At 35.4% G+C, this 18,275-nt stretch overlaps 2 protein-coding genes across 2 annotated transcripts; both read left to right on the top strand.

The window, feature by feature from the left end:
* Nucleotides 1-3,989: 3,989 nt before the first annotated feature.
* LOC110866902 (protein FAR1-RELATED SEQUENCE 5-like) lies at nt 3,990-4,475 on the top strand. The gene is made up of 2 exons (XM_022116046.1): nt 3,990-4,364; nt 4,449-4,475. Exons 1-2 carry the CDS (start codon nt 3,990-3,992, stop codon nt 4,473-4,475), a joined length of 402 nt encoding a protein of 133 aa, XP_021971738.1.
* A 4,266-nt stretch (nt 4,476-8,741) lies between these two features.
* Nucleotides 8,742-18,239, top strand: LOC110868530 (tRNA-specific 2-thiouridylase MnmA). Its single transcript, XM_022117723.2, has 11 exons — nt 8,742-9,245; nt 9,325-12,212; nt 13,057-13,131; nt 13,350-13,403; nt 14,112-14,190; nt 14,269-14,396; nt 15,257-15,340; nt 15,456-15,539; nt 16,369-16,520; nt 16,623-16,773; nt 17,818-18,239. Exons 2-11 carry the CDS (start codon nt 11,850-11,852, stop codon nt 18,127-18,129), a joined length of 1,482 nt encoding a protein of 493 aa, XP_021973415.1. The 5' UTR covers nt 8,742-9,245; nt 9,325-11,849; the 3' UTR covers nt 18,130-18,239.
* The last annotated feature ends 36 nt before the right edge of the window (nt 18,240-18,275 follow it).

Genomic DNA, 18,275 nt, shown 5'->3' with positions numbered 1-18,275 from the left:
ACCAAGCCGGAAATCCAGCAACCACTGGCCGGATCTGAATCGTTTCAGGGTGAAACTGGATCTAAATCCACTGGCCGGTCTGAATCCAACAAGGTGAAACTGGATCTGAATCGCTTCAATGTCGCAACTTCGTAGGTGGATTTGAAGCCGGATCTGAGTCGTTTGTGCCAGAGTATTGACGAGACGAAAAAATAGGTTGGGGGTTGTTCACCGGAGTTGATGACAGACGAAGATTAAAGATAACGTGTGATTTTTTTTGTTCTTCAACTTCAAAATGAAATATATGAGGAACTCAAATTGATAATGCTAAGGTTTGAGTATTGGAGAGAGAGAGAGAGATAGGGGGGGGGAGCGAGAGAGTTTGGTTATTATACATATTATTTTCTTGTTTTTTTCATTTGTTTATAAAGATATTTATTAAATAAATGAGTAAATTTACAAAACTACCCTTTTTGTGATTAGAATTAACTGAAAAAATTAACTTGGTTAGTTCTAAAGGACGTAGAGTTCTATGGTTTTTAAAATAAAGGACTGTGATTGTAATTACTGAAGTTAAAGGTCATCCATTGCGATCCGATATAAATATAAAGGACAAAAAGCGTAATTTACCCTAAAGTTAATGTGTTGAAATTTTAAGAGTTAACTACAACATAAAGGACGAAAAACGTAATTTACCCTAAAGTTAATGTGTTGAAATTTTAAGAGTTAACTACAGTAGGTTGAAACGACAATGTTGAAATTGGAGAAGACGACAGTTTAAAAGTTCTATCCAAAATATTATTTACCATGTCTGGAAATTACTTATGCAGAATGGAGATTAGGATGACGAGTTAAGATAACACATACATTGGATTTGAATCTACGCATGTATTTGAATGTTACTAATTGTATTGTTATGAGAATAACAATGAAAGTGCAGGTATGTAAGGATGTATGCATGAGAGTCGAATGTTAGGATCCATATATTGGATTCAAGATTGTAATCGGAAGGGATCAGAACTTGCAGACATGTCTGAACACGATCATCGAGTTTCCGTTAGACGTTATTCCCGCATTGTGAATGTTTCCATGAAGTCACTTAGCTAACAAAACGATTACGTGGTGTTTGCATGTTGTTCAGGTCCTCATGCAAGACGAGTAATGGTTGAAGGTCGAGTGAAAACGTGGATAGTACAGGGGCGTAGTCATGTAGTAAATTTGAGTTTTGTTTTTATCGAATGCCATGAGAAAGAATGGACGATGTAACAATTATTTACTTATAAAATGGTCTCTAAGTATCTCAGCTAGTTTTAAATGAAATAATTTTCTGGTTCGCATTTCCGCTGCACATCTTCTGCTCAATCACTTTCTTCCATTTGTAAACTCGGGAACAGGACATTAGAGTCAAGCACTGATAAGGATGGCATATGACATGTGAGTTACACCTTACTAATGGTATGATGCCCACGTGCTTTAACATCTTGTAGCATTTACAATAGAACCCCCATCCCTATCCATATAATTTAACTAAAATACACATCTATCTGCGAAATTGTTCAAGTTTAAACAAACTCTCACATTCGATTCCTTATATATATATATATATGTGTATATATATAAACGGGTTCAGGAGAGAACGGTGAAAAGTGTGAGAACGGTGAGAATGGATCATGGCCCAACACGTGGCAGGGGGCCCTAATTGTTATGTGGGGGTACGATTGTCCTTTTATATGTTCCCTCCTTATTCGCGTTATAAATCTCTTTCAAATTAAAACTCCAAAGATTTATTGTTAGTTGTTACCTTCTTTGCAAGCTTTCTCATATCTATCGCGTTTAACGTGGATTCTGTTCGACAAAGTAAAATTCGTTGGCGTTTTCTATTTTTCGTTCCAGCAAATCATGCAACAGATATGGCGTTTTGTTCTTTTATCATTGTTTTATGGTGTTTTTTATTATTATTTTTATAATGTGTTGTATGATTTTCAGTAGCGTTATTCAATTATGCAATTTAATCGCGTTTTATTTGATATTTAATCTATTATTAAGAACTGCAATTGGAGTTTTCGATATTAATTTTAATTGACGTTTACGTTCTAGTGTATTTCTTATGTTTTTACGATCATTGGCGTTTTCGTCTATTTGATAAGTTTTGAATTTTATTTAGTAGTATTTGTGAATATCAATTATTACTATTTTGTTAATTTGTGTAAACATTAGTTTTGTTAATTTTGGCTTTTTCATTATGATTTTATATTTTGTTAATTATTTATGTTGTTAAGTGTTTTTAATTATTCATCTCATGGCTTTTTTATCATGTCGTTTTTAAATTATGTGTTTATTATGTCTTGTTTATTATTCAATTAATGGCGTTTTAATGTATAATGTTATTTCACTATGTTTTTCTGATTTTTCTGTTCCTCCCTGTGTTTCCTCAGACGAAGTCTCTTCCTCGAGTCAAAGGCATTGCCCCAAAACTGGATTACCATTTATCATTCCTGACGTCAGTGAAAAATTAAAGCCCGGAAAGGACATGCTATTCTCAAGCCTTGATGATTGTTATTCAATGTATGTTAAGTATGCCAAGGAGTGTGGGTTTTCAGTCAGGAAAGGGACTACAAAGACAAACTCTAAAGGTGTCTTACATATTAAGTATTTCTTGTGTACGAGAGCTGGGGTATATAAGGACAAGAAGGTTGATACGTTGGACCCCAATCAAAAGGAGCGAGTAGTGCGATCTAACTTTTCAAAGAGGACTGATTGTGGTGTACTATTATGTGTACTTTTTGAGGATGGATTTTGGAAGGTGTATAAGTTTGTCGATGAGCACAATCATGAACTTGTTGAACGTCCTGATAAGCATTTTCTTCCAACTGAACGGCACCTCACTCAGCTCCAGAAGCATGTTATACACAACATGTCTAAGCTGAATTTGGGTCCTGTCAAGGCGTTTAATGTTATGAAGACTTGTTTTGGCGGTTTTGAAGACGTAGGTGCAAGCAAAGTTGAATTAGGAACTATAAGAGGCAGATTAACTTCTTCATAGGGGAATATGACGCCGATATGGTTGTGAAACATTTGAATAAAAAAAAACATTCCCAGCCTAATTTCTCGTATGATTACATCACAGACGAAGAGAATCGTTTGAAGGGTCTTTTTTGGTGTGACGATCAAGCCAAACGTAATTACCACGTGTTTGGTGATGTGATTTCGTTTGACGCCACGTATCGTTCCAACAAGTAATTTTTTATAATTCAACTTCTTTGTTTTTGGCGTTTTATTAATTTACATGCAATGGCGTTTTTATATTTTACATGCAATGGCGTTTTATTAGCTTACATGCAATGTCGTTTTACTAGCTTACATTCAATGGCGTTTTATTATTGTTTCATTTCTCATGGCGTTTTCATATGCAAATACTCTATGGTGTTTGTACCGTTCACTGGTATAGACAATCATCACTGCAATGTTACATTTGGTGCAACATTGTTGGCGTCGGAAACTGCTGATACGTATATTTGGTTGTTAAGAGTTTTTCTAAAAGCTGTTGGTTCTCAACCAAAAGTTGTTGTCACTGACCAAGATCCAGCGATGAAGAAGGCTATTTCTGTTGTATTTGTTGACACGAGGCATCGGTTATGCATGTGGCATGTGATGCATAAACTTTCTCTGAAGGTTGTTATGCTTTTTTTTACCTTTGGCATGTTAGGATATAATGCGTTTTAAAATACATGGCGTTTTGTACCTTGTTACTGTTTTTTTAATTAAGTTTGGTCTTTTGTTTTTTTTATTTATGCATGGCGTTTTCGTGTTATTTATAGGTTGGTGTTAGGCTATGCAATTCCACCAATTTTAAAGAACATATTTGTGGTGTTGTGTGGACGGATATTCTCACACCTGAAGAGTTTGAATCAGAATGGGAAGCGGTTATCGCATAATTCAATCTAGAAGATAATGACTGGCTATTTGATATTTTTGCACTTAGGGAATCTTGGATCCCTGCATACTATAGAATGGAGCATATGTCTGGTCTTAGGCGAACGACATCCAGGTCAGAGAGTGAGAATCATTTTTTTCGTCAAGTGTGCAATTCGAAAGCTACTCTTGTTGAGTTCATGACGCATTATGAGACTACAATAGAAGCACAACGTCACACACATCGTAAAAATGATCATGAATCTCGATACAAAAGACCCCAGTTGAAGAGTAGTTACAAATTGTTGGAAGGGCAAGCTGTTGATATATACACAAAAAATATTTTTTGTGACGTTCAAGCTGAGCTTATTGGAGTTGCGGATTGCATAAATCAACGTTACGAAGATCAGCCTGATGGGTTTGTTAAGTTTTACGTAAATGACTTCCAACAGCCTTGTACATCCTTATTTGAGGTAAATAATGGTGTTTTGGTTTTTATGGCGTTTTCTGTTAATGGCGTTTTATCATATGCAATGTGTTTTTTTTTTCTTTTTTAGACAAACATTCTATGCATGGCGTTATAGAGATATTGTTTTTGGCGTTTTTCAGGTAATGTTCCGTAAGTCTGATTGCACATGCAGTTGCTCATGCAGGCGTTTTGAACACTTTGGTTTGCTATGTACACATATATTCTATGTTTTGAGACTTATGGACATTAGGGAATTTCCAAAACAATACATTCTGAATAGATGGCGCAAAAGGCCTCCCCAAACTGCTCTCCTAAATTCTCAATTAGTCGTGAATATATGACCGAGCTTGATCCTGGTGTGCAAAGTATGATGCAAGATATTATTTATTCAACCGAATACACTTTGAACCGTTTATCTGGTAATAAAGAGGAGCTATCCTTATACAAGGATCATGTTCAATCTTATATGAAGAAGGTTCAAGATATGCAGATTGTTGCTCCTCCCGCTTGTTCTAGGGATAGATTTGCCGAGATAACTGGTCAATATAAAAACGACAAGAATCTGATAAGAGTCACTGTAGGTTATATCCAAAGGTTCTGGTTCTCGGAAGCGCCTGAAATCTAAACAGGAGATAGCAATCGGCAAAAAGAAATCAAAGTCGAAACCCGAGGCCAAAGAAAGACAGTGCCAGAACTGCAAAGCCTATGGACACTACGCATCAACATGCAAACAGACCGTAATTAAAAGAAGATCGACAAGGTCTTCGAGAGCCAGTGAAGAGTAGTTTGGCGTTTTGTATTTGTCATTCTTACAGAACACATACAGATGGTCTTTGAGAGCCAGTGTAGAGTAGTTTGGCGTTTTTTATTTCAATCCAATAGAACACAAACATTTCTCAGTTTGGCGTTTTTTTTTGCATCTTTTTCTTTTTTTCTATCTCTTTGTTCATAACATGCTACTTCGAAGTTAAATAACAAACAATATAAGATCGGGCAAGGAAATCAAACGCCAAAAAAAAAAAAAACAGTAACGCCACTAAATAAAACTTCCATAAACTTCTAATTTTGGTCGTGCTAAACTCAATAATATTTTGCTGAACGAAATGGATAACATTGTTAATCCTTAGTCAAGAAAGATGTGTAACAATGTTATCCATCCCGTTTAGCTAAACTTTATAGAGAACAAAAAAAGAATCTCCATGAAATGGCTTTTTTGAAGTTTTGTAGTTTTTGTATGTTTTGGCGTTTACATTGAGGATCTTGCTCATTACATAGAGCGAAAGTTTATTGAGAAAATAGTGTATATCAAAGAAACATGGATTTGAATCTTTGATATTTTGGTTTTTTTGGCGTTTATTAGATGAATGGTATAGAGGAAAATATAGGTTTTTGTGGTTTTGGTGTGGATTTTAGTAATTCTGAGAGTTTGTTTATATAGGAAGTTTTTGGCGCGTATTTTAGGCGCGATTTTTATTGCAGTAAATGCTAGTAATAAAGTTCCGTCGTTTTAGTACGGTTTGTTCAGCTTTATCGGTTTAAAACAAAGTTTGGCGTTTTATATCTATGGCGTTATATTTTGATGAAGTGTGCTATGTGTGTTGAGGCGGGATTTTAATAGCGTGAGTTTGGCGTTTTATGTTAAGTCAAAAGACCCTTTTACCCTTAATGAAGCGCGCCGGATTAATAAAAGTGATTTTATTTACGAAAATGCCACCGCGTCATCTAGTCCATAGATTGTTTTGATCTGACGATCCATAAGCGTTCTCTCCGTTCTCACACTTTTGAGCGTTTTCTCTAAATCCTGACCCTATATATATATATATATATATATATATATATATATTCACAATCAATTAAATAATATATTTTCCACTCATCATCATCATACTCAGTAAATCCCACCAATAGCAAAACTAAGGTAGGGTCTGAGGATGGTAAGATGTAGACAACCTTACCTCTACCCCGTAGGAACTGAGAGGCTGCTTCGAGTGAGACCCCCTCACAAATATTATAATATTTGATACAACAACAACGGTCTTACCTTTTGAATCCCACCCATAGCCATTAAAGTTATTGGTAGAGTTGTGGGAGGGTGAGATGTAAGCACACCTTACCCCTATTATAAAAAATGGCGAAACTACTTCTAAGGAGACCCTGGACTCTAAAAAATATGTCCCGATATAAGAGTCAAAACATACAAAAGCACATAATAACACAAAAAAATAAAAATAATATTGTAATAAAACATTTTTAGTTAAGGAAAGATAACAAACACATACTATAGAGACACGTACAAGTGCTCCTAAGACAAGATACTAATACAAGTATTTGCGGGTTGGCGAGTTCCACCCAACTCAAACCCGAAAATTTTAAAAGAACCCAAACCCGACCCGATCCCAAAAATCGTGTCATACATATGAACCCGAATATTCGTGGGTTAACCCGAACATGACCCGCTCAACCCAATTTTTTCCGCAAATTAATATACATAACACAACTACATTTAAGTTATAAAATCTTATATCAATTTCTATTTTTAGGTTATAATTATGACATAAAATATACATCTAATTTAAAACATAACTAGGGTTTTGACCCACCGCGCGTTGCGGCGGCGTCGAACCTTAGAAAACTATTATGGTTCACATCTTTTAAACATCTAGGATTTAATTTGATGACCCATTTTATTCATGTGAACATATTGACTTTCTCTTGCTTTAAATCTCAACTGTCAATTTCCAAGTCTCGCCCCAAATGATATAACATATCCAATACACCGAAATAACCTAAAGTTCCACTGCCAAATTATGAAATTAGAGATGCCCACAAGAGCTCAAGCTTATTATTGTTACTATCTTTTGGTAAATTAGTTTGACTTTTCTTTGTTGAGTCGCAAGAAATCATGTAAGCACCTAACATTGTTTTAACCTTCCCTTGTTTATCTTTTACACCACTTTCTACAACTCACTTTTACTTTCTATCATCACTAAAAATTTGAATGAACATATACCTCCTTCATGCTTTCTTTAACTAACACAGACTACTCAACAACAACACAAAGAAAATCATGACTACAGCCAAATATGACCCAAATCATCTCAGCCACAGAAATGAGAAACCAAACCAATCAAATCCAAAAATCAAACATAATCCAACTCGATGAAAATCAAACGAATCCAAAAAAAGGCAAGATCAAAAATCAAAATTAGAGGAGAAAATGTTTTAGACAATTAGGGTTTGTGTATGTGTGGTTCAACGGTTTTACGTTCTGTTATACGCTTCGTTCTAAATTTTGCGAGTTAACATAGCGCAACGTACGTGTGTGGTTCGGTATATTTACGTCGTCTATTCACCATGCTTTTGTTTGTCTTAGATGACGGTTCTATCATTGTCATCGATTTCGCAAACCAAAAAGAACTCAGATGCATCAGCATCATCATCATCATTGATTCAACAAACAGTAACTCGACATCGTAGCATCGAAACCACCCAAAAAACAACCATCATCAGGATTCACATAAACAACCATCATCATTGAACACACATAAACCGCCGGCCATATAAAGCCTATTGCCAAAGGTTTCCATCCAAGAACATTGAATATACTTCATCCAGTATAACTAAAAAGAGAGAGAGTTAGAATGTCATACAACCCCCGCCGCCGCCATAGACAGCCGGAATGCTGCCGGCAAATACGGAGATGTTTCTCTCTCTAAAAACCCTATTCTCTGTGTACAAAACCAGACCTTAATAGGTTCCGCAAATGGCTGTCGGCTAAAAAGATATATAGGGAAGATCGCACAGGTCCACCGCCACTATGGGTGGCAGGAAAGTCGACCACAACATCAAGATGACACCCTTTTGCTTTGTTTCTCTCTCTAGAAACCCCACCGTCATTTCTCAAAACATTTAATATTGAAACCACCTAAGAGGAGATGAATCCTAAAATAGAGGACAAATGTAGAAGAGAGGGACACCTCAGAAGCCACGTGTACCCAACACAAAACTTTACAAAACCCTTAACATAAAGTACAAGCCAAAGAAACAAATAACACTAATGGAGCATGAAGTACAAACACCATAGTCCATAAGCTTACATATCTTTTAAATTATAGTATATAAATAAAGCCATTTGTACAAGCAATAAAGCACAAAGTATAATACTTTAATGCATAAAATACTAATAATGCCTAGAATACAACACTAACTTGCATAGAAGTGTTACAAAATCTCTACTATAATAAAGCAAAACTTCTTGATCCTAGCTGTCAATCATACAAGCTCCCACCTTTATCTTCATCCTACGTGTCAACCCAGGGATGCATATATCCTAAACAAGAAGGGTCAAAGCTAAGCAGCATTCCCAGCTTGATTGAATCTATATGAAGTAAAATTAGCGGTCAATTGGCTTCCAAAAGATTCAAATTTTGAATCCCATCAATTTCTTCAAACAAGCAAATGGTGAGATCACTTTTAAGGTTTCTTGCTTCATCTCCTCTTTCCCATTGCCATTTCCTCTTTCCCATTGCCGATGCTTATCCTTATCTTTATCTTTTTACTTCTCTGAAAATTGAAGCCCTAATCAACGTTGTTGCTTCTCCCCTTATATTTTACTTCCTCCCCACATTACTGGACTCACAATTCCATTCAAATTTTGAATTTCAAAATGTCTGCAAAGAGAGTACTTGAGAGATAGAGAGGGAATCCACAAGGGAGAGAACGAGAAAGAGAGAGAGAAATGCGGTTGGTTCTAATGAACGGATCTACTTTGTATGCCTGAAAATCGGTGACCCTTGGTGGCAACAGTGATGCAGAAGCTATCGTAGCAGACGGAATCAAGACCAGACGACGCTACCATAATCGTCTTCGACTGATTCTCTTCAAGGTAAGTGAAGTGTTCTTATTTCTTCTTTTATATATGATTTGTAAGATTTCTATTCAACATTCCTTTGTTCATGGATCAGGGTTTGGACCTCTTTGTATTGGAACCCCCAATCAGTCGTCGACTCGTCGTTTCCTTTATCCCCGGTTTCTTATTCGCAAAAGGTATGTTTCAACTTTTTTAGGTTTTTATTGTTTCATATTGTTAATCGCCTATTTCAAAGTACACACTTTTTTAGTTTTTTGTTTATTTATCACAACTTGCAATCCGATTAGATTATGGATCTAAAGGATTCGACCATGATGCTGCCATTCTTTTACCAAGTTTGTTGTGACCTTTATGTGTTTGGTTAAGATTTGTCTCATACTCTTGATGCGATTTTGATTTGTTTGAACTTGTGTGGTTGTACATGTTAGATTTGTTTAAAATTAACTCAAATTGAAGGCATAAAAAACTTTTGCTGTTCAATTACAATTTAACAATGATGAAATTTTCATCACATATATCCCCCCGAGACAAAACCATTGACTTTTGCAGAGTCACGCCAAAGATTAAAGGAGTTAATGGGCTACACCCTTGAGCTCAAATCGTCTCAAATTCTCCATGAACAAGCAAGTCGGGGTTTATTCATAGATGGTAAGCATATGGTGGCTACTGTGGCTCGGTAACAGCACTCTACCCAAGTGTAATCTACTCTCCTGCATATTACCATTACATCTCTGGATACCCAAGAGTCGATGCACAAAACCTGTATCTTATAACCCATTACGATGGAACTGTAATTAACGGTCAACCTTGGGGTACTGCTGGTGAAAGTACTGAACCATGTAGAGGATAAAAATAGCATAAAACATGTGGATATTTGACAACTGCTTACTATGCTGGAGACGTATGCATTTTATCTTAACCCATGTTAATGGTTGTAATAGTATTTGTTTAAAATTAAAAGATTTTTATTTTTTAGGTGCAATATCAATTTGAACAGTTTATTGACAAAGAATGATGATTATGTGGTTTTTGAACTGAGGAGGTTGTTTCTGCAAGTTCTGGTATGTAGGATTCTTTCTATATGCATAGATTTGTAATTCTTTATATTATGTTTTACTGGTGTCACAAATATTGGAGCCCCAAGGAAAGTGTTCTGACTTTATTCAACAATCACAAAATAATGTATTTTGGTAGACTCAAATCAGTATAACTAAAAAATGTAATGTTACGAGACTTTACGAGCTATATACTAAACCAAGTAGATTGATCATCATGAGTTTGGTGTTTCAGTTGTTGTCTTAGTGTTTTGATCATTTTGACATCATTTTAAAAATTAGTGGGTCAATTTAGGTTATGTTTAATCTATATTTATCTAAAAGGTTAAACGAGCAGATCTATTTACCAAATAGCTTTGTAGAATAAACGGGTTGAACGGGTCGGAATATACTAAATTGTATTTTGATTACATAAAACCTATTAAGTATTATTTTTAGAGAGTTAAAATATATAAATTGTGTCATAATATAGTGTTCGAGTCAACTTAATACGCCCATTTTGCCATCTCTCTCTCTCTCTCTCTTTTTAGTTTGACATGCACACTTAAGGAAGTAGTTGTGTTGACTTGGATTGCAATCTCATTTTGAAGAATAGTTGTTCATTATCGAGTAACATGCTTATTTCCAACTAATTCCATAAGGTTCATTTATTTTATCAATAAAGGAATGAATATGTCTATTGTTTTCTGGGAATGGTCTTGAATAATATGTGGTGTCATAAGCAAAAAACCTTTAGGATGCAGATTTTGTGAATTTATAACAAATCCAGAGATGCTGGTAAGATGGATTTTGAGCAAAAAGACTAGAACATTACTCAAGCTAAATCATTGAAAACTAAGTGGAAAGGGTCACATAAGGTGCACACATCTTGACAAATTATTCTCTATTTTTATTTCCAAGCTTTCTATTCTTGAATGTCTAAAGGTGCACACGTTTAGATAACTATACCTCTAAATTACTTATAATTAATTTATATACCTTTCAGGTGTAATTTTTATTTATTTCCTTTTTGAACGATTAAATGGCATATGTGATCTCTACAAGGTGCCGCGGAAGTTGGGCAAATTGGAGCACCAGCTAGAAGGGAAATTGGTCATATGGTACACTTGCAGAAAGAACTATATGTGTTGAGAGCAACATGACCAAAAGTAATGGATCTTCTAGGGGTGTCTGTTATTAGGTTTATTATAAAAAATGGTTCCTATTTGTCCGGTTTGCATATGAACTGCATATGAACCGACCAAATTCAAAGTATTCTGATTTGTTAAAACCGCGTGTACACGCGAGCTCTAACCTAGTAATAGTATATAATGTAAAAGAATTAATATAATATAAATCGGTTAAATGGGTCAACCAGACCCGTTTAGCTAAACCGTTTCACAAGTTCAATGAAACTGATCCGAATTTATTCAGACTAAACCCAAACATAAGTTCAGAAAAAAAAAAAAAAAAAAAAAACCCTCATGATACAACATACAACAAGCTAAACTACAAGGATCAAAGTGTAAACAACCAAAACAAATAGCTTTCCCGGCCATCAATCAATCCTCACCGGACTGAAACAATGCTCCGAACAACAATAACCGCTCTACTTCACCCCACCACCAAGCTCCACCCTCCACCTCTCACCACCATCTTCAACCGGACACCACTCCGGTTTATCCTCCCCCAAACCTACACTCCACTAACCAAACCAATCTTATCCATCAACACAACTCTGTCCTCTCATGCAATTACTCAAACTTCATCCGAACAACAGCTGTTTGATCTGGACCGCACTTATTTATCTTGTTCCATGCCGAACAGCGAGCGCCCGCTCAAAGTGGCGGTTCTTCTCAGCGGCGGCGTTGATAGCAGCGTCGCGCTTCGTCTTCTCCACGCTGCTGGTCACTCCTGCACTGCTTTTTATTTGAAGATATGGTTTCAGGTACGAATTGTCTATTTAGGTTTACATAAATAATATCTGGCTTGAATGTAACCCTAATTTTGCTGTTTATTATTCAAATTGAAGTTATGAATGAAGTAAGATGGTTGTAGGTTGTGGCAATTTAAGTGAAAACTAGACAATTTACTGCATTTGAATGCTTTATTCATAGTTTTTTGTAATAACTTGAATACTTGACTTCACTATTCACTCTATTACTCTTTTCCAGGGGTGTTCTGTGTTTATTGGTTTGGATTTCGATTTATTCGGTTTTGAGTTTTTTTTGGGACTAACCTATAACTGAACCGATTCGAATTAGAATTGTGCCTAACCGAACCAAATTCAACCGATTTATTTGGTTAGGTCATTTGATGAAACCGTGGTTTATTCGGTTGATTTCGGTTCTGTTATTTGAATAAGCACGACTTGTAGAACCGAAAACCGAATTAACAATTCGGATACGGTTAGGATAAGGTTACGAACCTATCCAAATTCAACTGATTTAACATATTTATTTGGTTCGGTTATCCGATTAAATCAGGGTGTATTCGATTGAATTTGCTTCGGTTATCCAGTTAAGCAAAATTTCCACAACTGAAAGCAGAATTAACAATTCGGATACGGTTACAAACCGAACCAAATTTAACCGATTTAACCTATTTATTTGGTTCGGTTATCCGATTAAGCACATGTGAGAGATGCAAACTCTGGTTGTAAATAAAGCTTATTTAGTTATACAATATACATAGAGTAACGCCTCGTGTCTCATGCTGTTTTAAACCATCTCTTACTTATGTATATTGTTACCTAATTACCGAGCTAGTTCTGATACCGAACTTTTTCATAGGAAGATTTTGAAAACTTTTGGTCGCAATGTCCCTGGGAAGATGATTTGAAGTACGCAAAAGCTGTTTGCAATCAGGTTACTCTCTTCATCTTGTATGTTATTGAACTCTTTTTGTCATCATATTTCATTTAGGTCTTAACTGGTTCTGAAGGAGCAAAACGATATTCGGCTTTAAGAATGACGTTCTTGATTTGGTCATGGATGTACACATATATCTCTGATTATATGATCTTTTTCTTTGTTCCTTTCAAGTTTGATGAATTGTATCAGTAAACTTTTACAAATTGCTTCAGGTTGATGTACCACTGGAAGTTGTACACTTGACAGACGAATATTGGGACAAAGTGGTACGTAACAGCACTCTTGATGCATCTTTTAATTGATTATATCGGGTGTTTAATGGATCGATTTGTTTTTTTTTAATCTCAATGTGGTAAAATTAAAAAAAAAGTTTAAAAGGAAACGGGTCAAAAATCCCTTAAAGTTTACTTTTAGTGCATTAAACCTTATTCAAGTAGATCAGATTAATGTTGAAGTAATATTATTTTTGTAATCATATTTGACACACTTTTGACCCATTACCTAACATGCATATTTTACCACCTCTACTCTTTTCTGTTTAGAATTTTCTATAAAGAGTAAAGTACATGGATGGTCCCTGTGGTTTACCAAAAGTTTGGATTTGTTTATAGCTTTCCAAAAGTTCTCCAAACGTACAAAATGGTGCTTGTGGTTTGCATTTTGTAACGCATTTAGTCTCTGTTTTTTCAAAAAGTACATACTACATAGATGGTCCTTGTGGTTGGAACTCTGTAACGTATTTAGTCCTTAACTTGGACCTGCTGAAACCTTTAGATTTGTTGTCTAGGGACTAAATGTGTTACCAAGTGCAAATCACAGGGACCATCCGTGTACTTTTGAAAAGCTAGGGACCAAATTCAAAATTTTGGTAAACCACAGGGACCATCTATGTACTTTACTCTTCTATATATACACATATATATATGTTTTGGTTTTGAGCTTTTTTTTTTTTTTTTTTTTGCTTCATGTGGTAGGTATCTTACCTTATTGAAGAGTATAAATGTGGCCGTACGCCTAACCCAGATGTTCTTTGCAATACAAGAATCAAATTTGGTACGTAATATTTGCAACCACGCTGCCTGATTTGCTCCTCGATTGTTGAAATTTTCCCCCAAAAAATTTAAATTGTAGGTGCATTCATGGATGCCATAAGTAACATGGATTTCGATTATGTTGCTTCTGGTCATTACGCAAAAGTTGTTCACACTGTTACAAAAGATAACGATGCGCTTTCGTTTCTGGAACTCTCAAAGGATATGGTAAAAATACATGTGTTATTTGTTTTTACCCTTTTAATTTGGAGGTAGCTATTTAAAGTCTTAAACCCACTTATATACAAACAGGTCAATTTGAGTTTTGCTATTTCTCTAACTGGTTAAATGGGCTTATATCAAAGATTTAATTACAAAGGGAACATACCAAATGGGTCAAAAGTCCGAAATGTGTTCGGTTGCATTAAACCTCCTGAATCACTATTATTAAAAAGAGTAAAGTACATGGATGGTACCTGTGCTTAACCGAAATTTTGAATTTGGTCCCTAGCTTTCCAAAAGTACAAGGATGGTCCCCGTGGTTTGCACTTTGTAACGCATATAGTCCCTAACTTTTTCCAAAAGTACATGGATGGTCCCTGTGGTTTACCAAAGTTTTGGATTTGGTCCCTAGCTTTCCAAAAATACCCAGATGGTCCTTGTGGTTTGCACTTTGTAACGCATTAGTCCCTAACTTGGACTTGCTAAAACCTTTATATTTATTGTTGGGGACTAAATGCGTTACAAAGTGCAAGCTACAGGGACCATCCGTGTACTTTTGGAAAGCTAGGGAGTAGGGACCAAATCCAAGATTTTGGTAAACCACAGGGACCATCTGTGTACTTTACTCTATTAAAAATAATGGAGGATCATCAAATCATATAAGTTTGTAATCATATTTAATACTTTAATTATTTATAAAATATATGTTTGTTTGTAGGCCAAATTGACTAGAGGTGTTCTAAAAATTACCCATTTTGATCAATTACCCAACTCATCTGTTTTGACACATCTACCTTTTAAAAATTTTAATTTACGAACTCATGTCTCGGTTTTATGTTATAGTTTTATATTTAACTGTTTTTCAGGTGAAGGATCAGACCTACTTTCTTTCGTATCTGTCACAGGCTCAGCTTAAACGACTTGTACTTCCCCTTGGATGTATTCCAAAGGTAAGTCTGCTCTACGATACAAGCACCATGCGCATGCATACGAACACGAATGTGTACATATGGGGAATGTAGTAATGGTATATTATCCTGAATATTAATTATTTCTTTTTATCAGGATGAAGTCCGCAAGCTTGCACAAAAATTTGATTTGCCGAATCAAGATAGAAAGGATTCACAGGGTATATGCTTTCTCGGGAAGGTATGCCTGGCTTATCAAAACCGGTGTTCCTTTTATTATATTTTTTTCGATTATTTTTTGAAAATATTTTGTTATTGTGCTAAATAGGTCTGTAAGTGAACCGAACAAACATGAACCGAGGCATGTTCGTCTTCTGTCTTCGTTCATTTAACTTTAACCGAACACACAAACATATAATTTAACACATTTTTTTGTTTATGTTTGTTTATTACGAAAATGAGCATGTTCGGGTTCGTTCATTTAAAACCTAAACGAAGAGTTCATGAACATGAACGAACATAAACAAACAAACTTAAATGAATATAATTTAACAAACAATAAGCAACACAAATGAACATAATTGAACAAACATAAATGAACGCAAATGAACATATCTGACTAAACCTAAACGAACGAAAAATAATCTTTTATATAAATTAGTGAGTAATTACGATAAATTCTATTGCAAAACCCATTTCTATTATTAGAAAACCCAATTACCAATTAATTAGAAATATCCTTTGAAGTTTAATATTCATATAAATATAACTATTTGTGTTGTGTATTTAAATTGAAACGAACATAAAAAACAAACATAAACGAAGGAACATAAAGAAATGTAAATAAACGAACATAAACGTCCGTTCACGAACATAAATGAACAAACAAACCGTGTGTTCATATTCGTTCGTTTCGTTTATTAAATAAACGAACATAAAAGAACTTCCCGAGTTCCCGCTGAACAAGTTCACGAACAGTGCATAACATTCAGTTCTTTTACAGGCCTAGTGCTAAATGCCGATAAAAGTGAGTTGATTAATTACTAAAAAGTGATTTACTACAAATGCAGATTAAATTCAGCGAATTTGTTGCAAGACATATTGGGGAAAAAGAAGGTATAATATTGGAAGCTGAAACAGGGGATTTTTTAGGGTCCCACAGAGGCTTTTGGTTTTACACGATTGGTCAACGCCAAGGTTTGAAACTTGCGGGTGGGCCGTGGTAATGTCTAAAATTTTACCCCTACACATGCTTATCAATTATTTATGTTTATCAGTGGATCTTAATTATTAATGACTACATGCTGCAATGCATATTATGCAGGTATGTCGTTGAGAAAGATGTTAAAAATAATGTGGTGTTTGTATCGAGAAACTATTATTCTGTTGACAAAAGAAGACGATCGTTTCATGTTGGATCATTTAGATGGATTAGCGGATCTCCTCCTCGCCACCTCAACCAGTTGAAATGCAAGGTAACTTTAATAATATACCAGAAAACTTGTAAATATTTTTTAAACGATTTACTGAGTTGGATAACGTGTCAAAATGGGTATGGGTAATGATGGTTTGGGTTGACCCTACGGAACTTTTTGTACGTTCTTTAAATTTTATAAACAACTATTGTATCTATATGAATTCAAAGAATAATGATTTTTTAAGCGTAGCCCTATTTAAAAGGTCATAAGTAGTCAACTCATTTGAGCCCTTTATTTCTAGCTAATTATTTATAGAGTAAAATGCCATTTTTCGTCCCCCGAGGTTTGGCCAGTTTTGCAACTTTCGTCCAAAGGTTTGTTTTTCAGCATCTCAGTGACGAAGCTTGAGATTTCCGACGTGGGGGGCGGAAGTCACCAGACCTAAAAATCTCTATAAAACCAGGGGGTCGAAAACGTATATACCCAAAAATTTCTATACGAAAACTACATACTCTTTACTACTGAGCGAAAAGTTCGGGGGGTCGGCTGCCCCCTCCCGCCCCTTAAAAGCTTCGCCCATGCAGCATCTAGATCCAAAAGGTTTAAAATCTTGCCATTTTCATCCGGCTTGCTAACTCCATCCATTTTTCTCTGTTAGGTCAGGGGTATTTTCGTCTCTCTCCTACTAATTTCAATCAAACCCTGTTTTTTCGGCTTTGATTTTGAAATACATAAAGTGAAAAAGACTGAATTGCCCTTTAAGTTAACAAAAAAGACGAAAATACCTCTGAGTTAACAGAGAAAAATGGATGGAGTTAACAAGCCGGGTGATAATGGCAAGGTTTCAAACCTTTTGGATCCAGATACGGAAAAACAAACCTTTGGAAGAAAGTCGCAAAATTGGCTAAACCTCAAGGACGAAAATGGCATTTTACTCTTATTTATATTTTACCTTTTTTTACCTTAAATCATGAAATATGATCCGGCCAGTTTTGACCCATTTTAATTAAACTGTTTACATCGAATCTTCAATTTACCAAAACAGTTTAAATCCCAACAACAAACACTACACAGATTTGTTAATAACAACATATTTGACAGGTTCGCCACGGTCCCGATTTCTACAACTGCACTTTGCATATGGAACTTACTGAAGACGGGACCGAAATCGGCACTGTTCAGTTACCTGAAGATGATCAGGGTCTGGCGGCAGGCCAATTCGCAGCATTTTATGAAGAACAGGTTTGTGTGGGGTCAGGTGTGATCTTGGAATCATGGGACGATAACGGGTTTCCTGTTTGTGAAAAGGCCCGCGAAATTGCAAACCTGGAAGATAAATCTAAGCTCGGTAAACCCGTCAAGATTAAGCCAAGACCTGAAGATTGTTTGAGGAATTCGGTTTTGACCATGTGAGATTAGTTTAGTTCCATATTATATTTTGGTGTATATGTGTAAGCTGTATGCATTTTTTGATCTGTTGGAACAATTATATTCTTATATATATTAAAAGGCTGTTTTGTCAACATCAACTTTAATAATAACATGATTAGTCCTTATAT

Source organism: Helianthus annuus, chromosome 7 (assembly GCF_002127325.2).
Source record: "Helianthus annuus cultivar XRQ/B chromosome 7, HanXRQr2.0-SUNRISE, whole genome shotgun sequence".
NCBI classification, from domain to species: domain Eukaryota; kingdom Viridiplantae; phylum Streptophyta; class Magnoliopsida; order Asterales; family Asteraceae; genus Helianthus; species Helianthus annuus.
This window is presented reverse-complemented; position numbering and strand designations above follow the sequence as displayed.

Excerpts from the sequence above, each read along its gene's own strand:
- LOC110868530 (XM_022117723.2), top strand. The coding sequence starts at position 11,850 with ATGCTCCGAACAACAATAACCGCTCTACTTCACCCCACCACCAAGCTC. Across the intron at positions 16,521-16,622 it reads AAACTTGCGGGTGGGCCGTG|GTATGTCGTTGAGAAAGATG; the intron begins GTAATGTCTAAA and ends CATATTATGCAG. Across the intron at positions 16,774-17,817 it reads TCAACCAGTTGAAATGCAAG|GTTCGCCACGGTCCCGATTT; the intron begins GTAACTTTAATA and ends CATATTTGACAG.
- LOC110866902 (XM_022116046.1), top strand. The coding sequence starts at position 3,990 with ATGGAGCATATGTCTGGTCTTAGGCGAACGACATCCAGGTCAGAGAGT. Across the intron at positions 4,365-4,448 it reads CTTGTACATCCTTATTTGAG|ACAAACATTCTATGCATGGC; the intron begins GTAAATAATGGT and ends TTTCTTTTTTAG.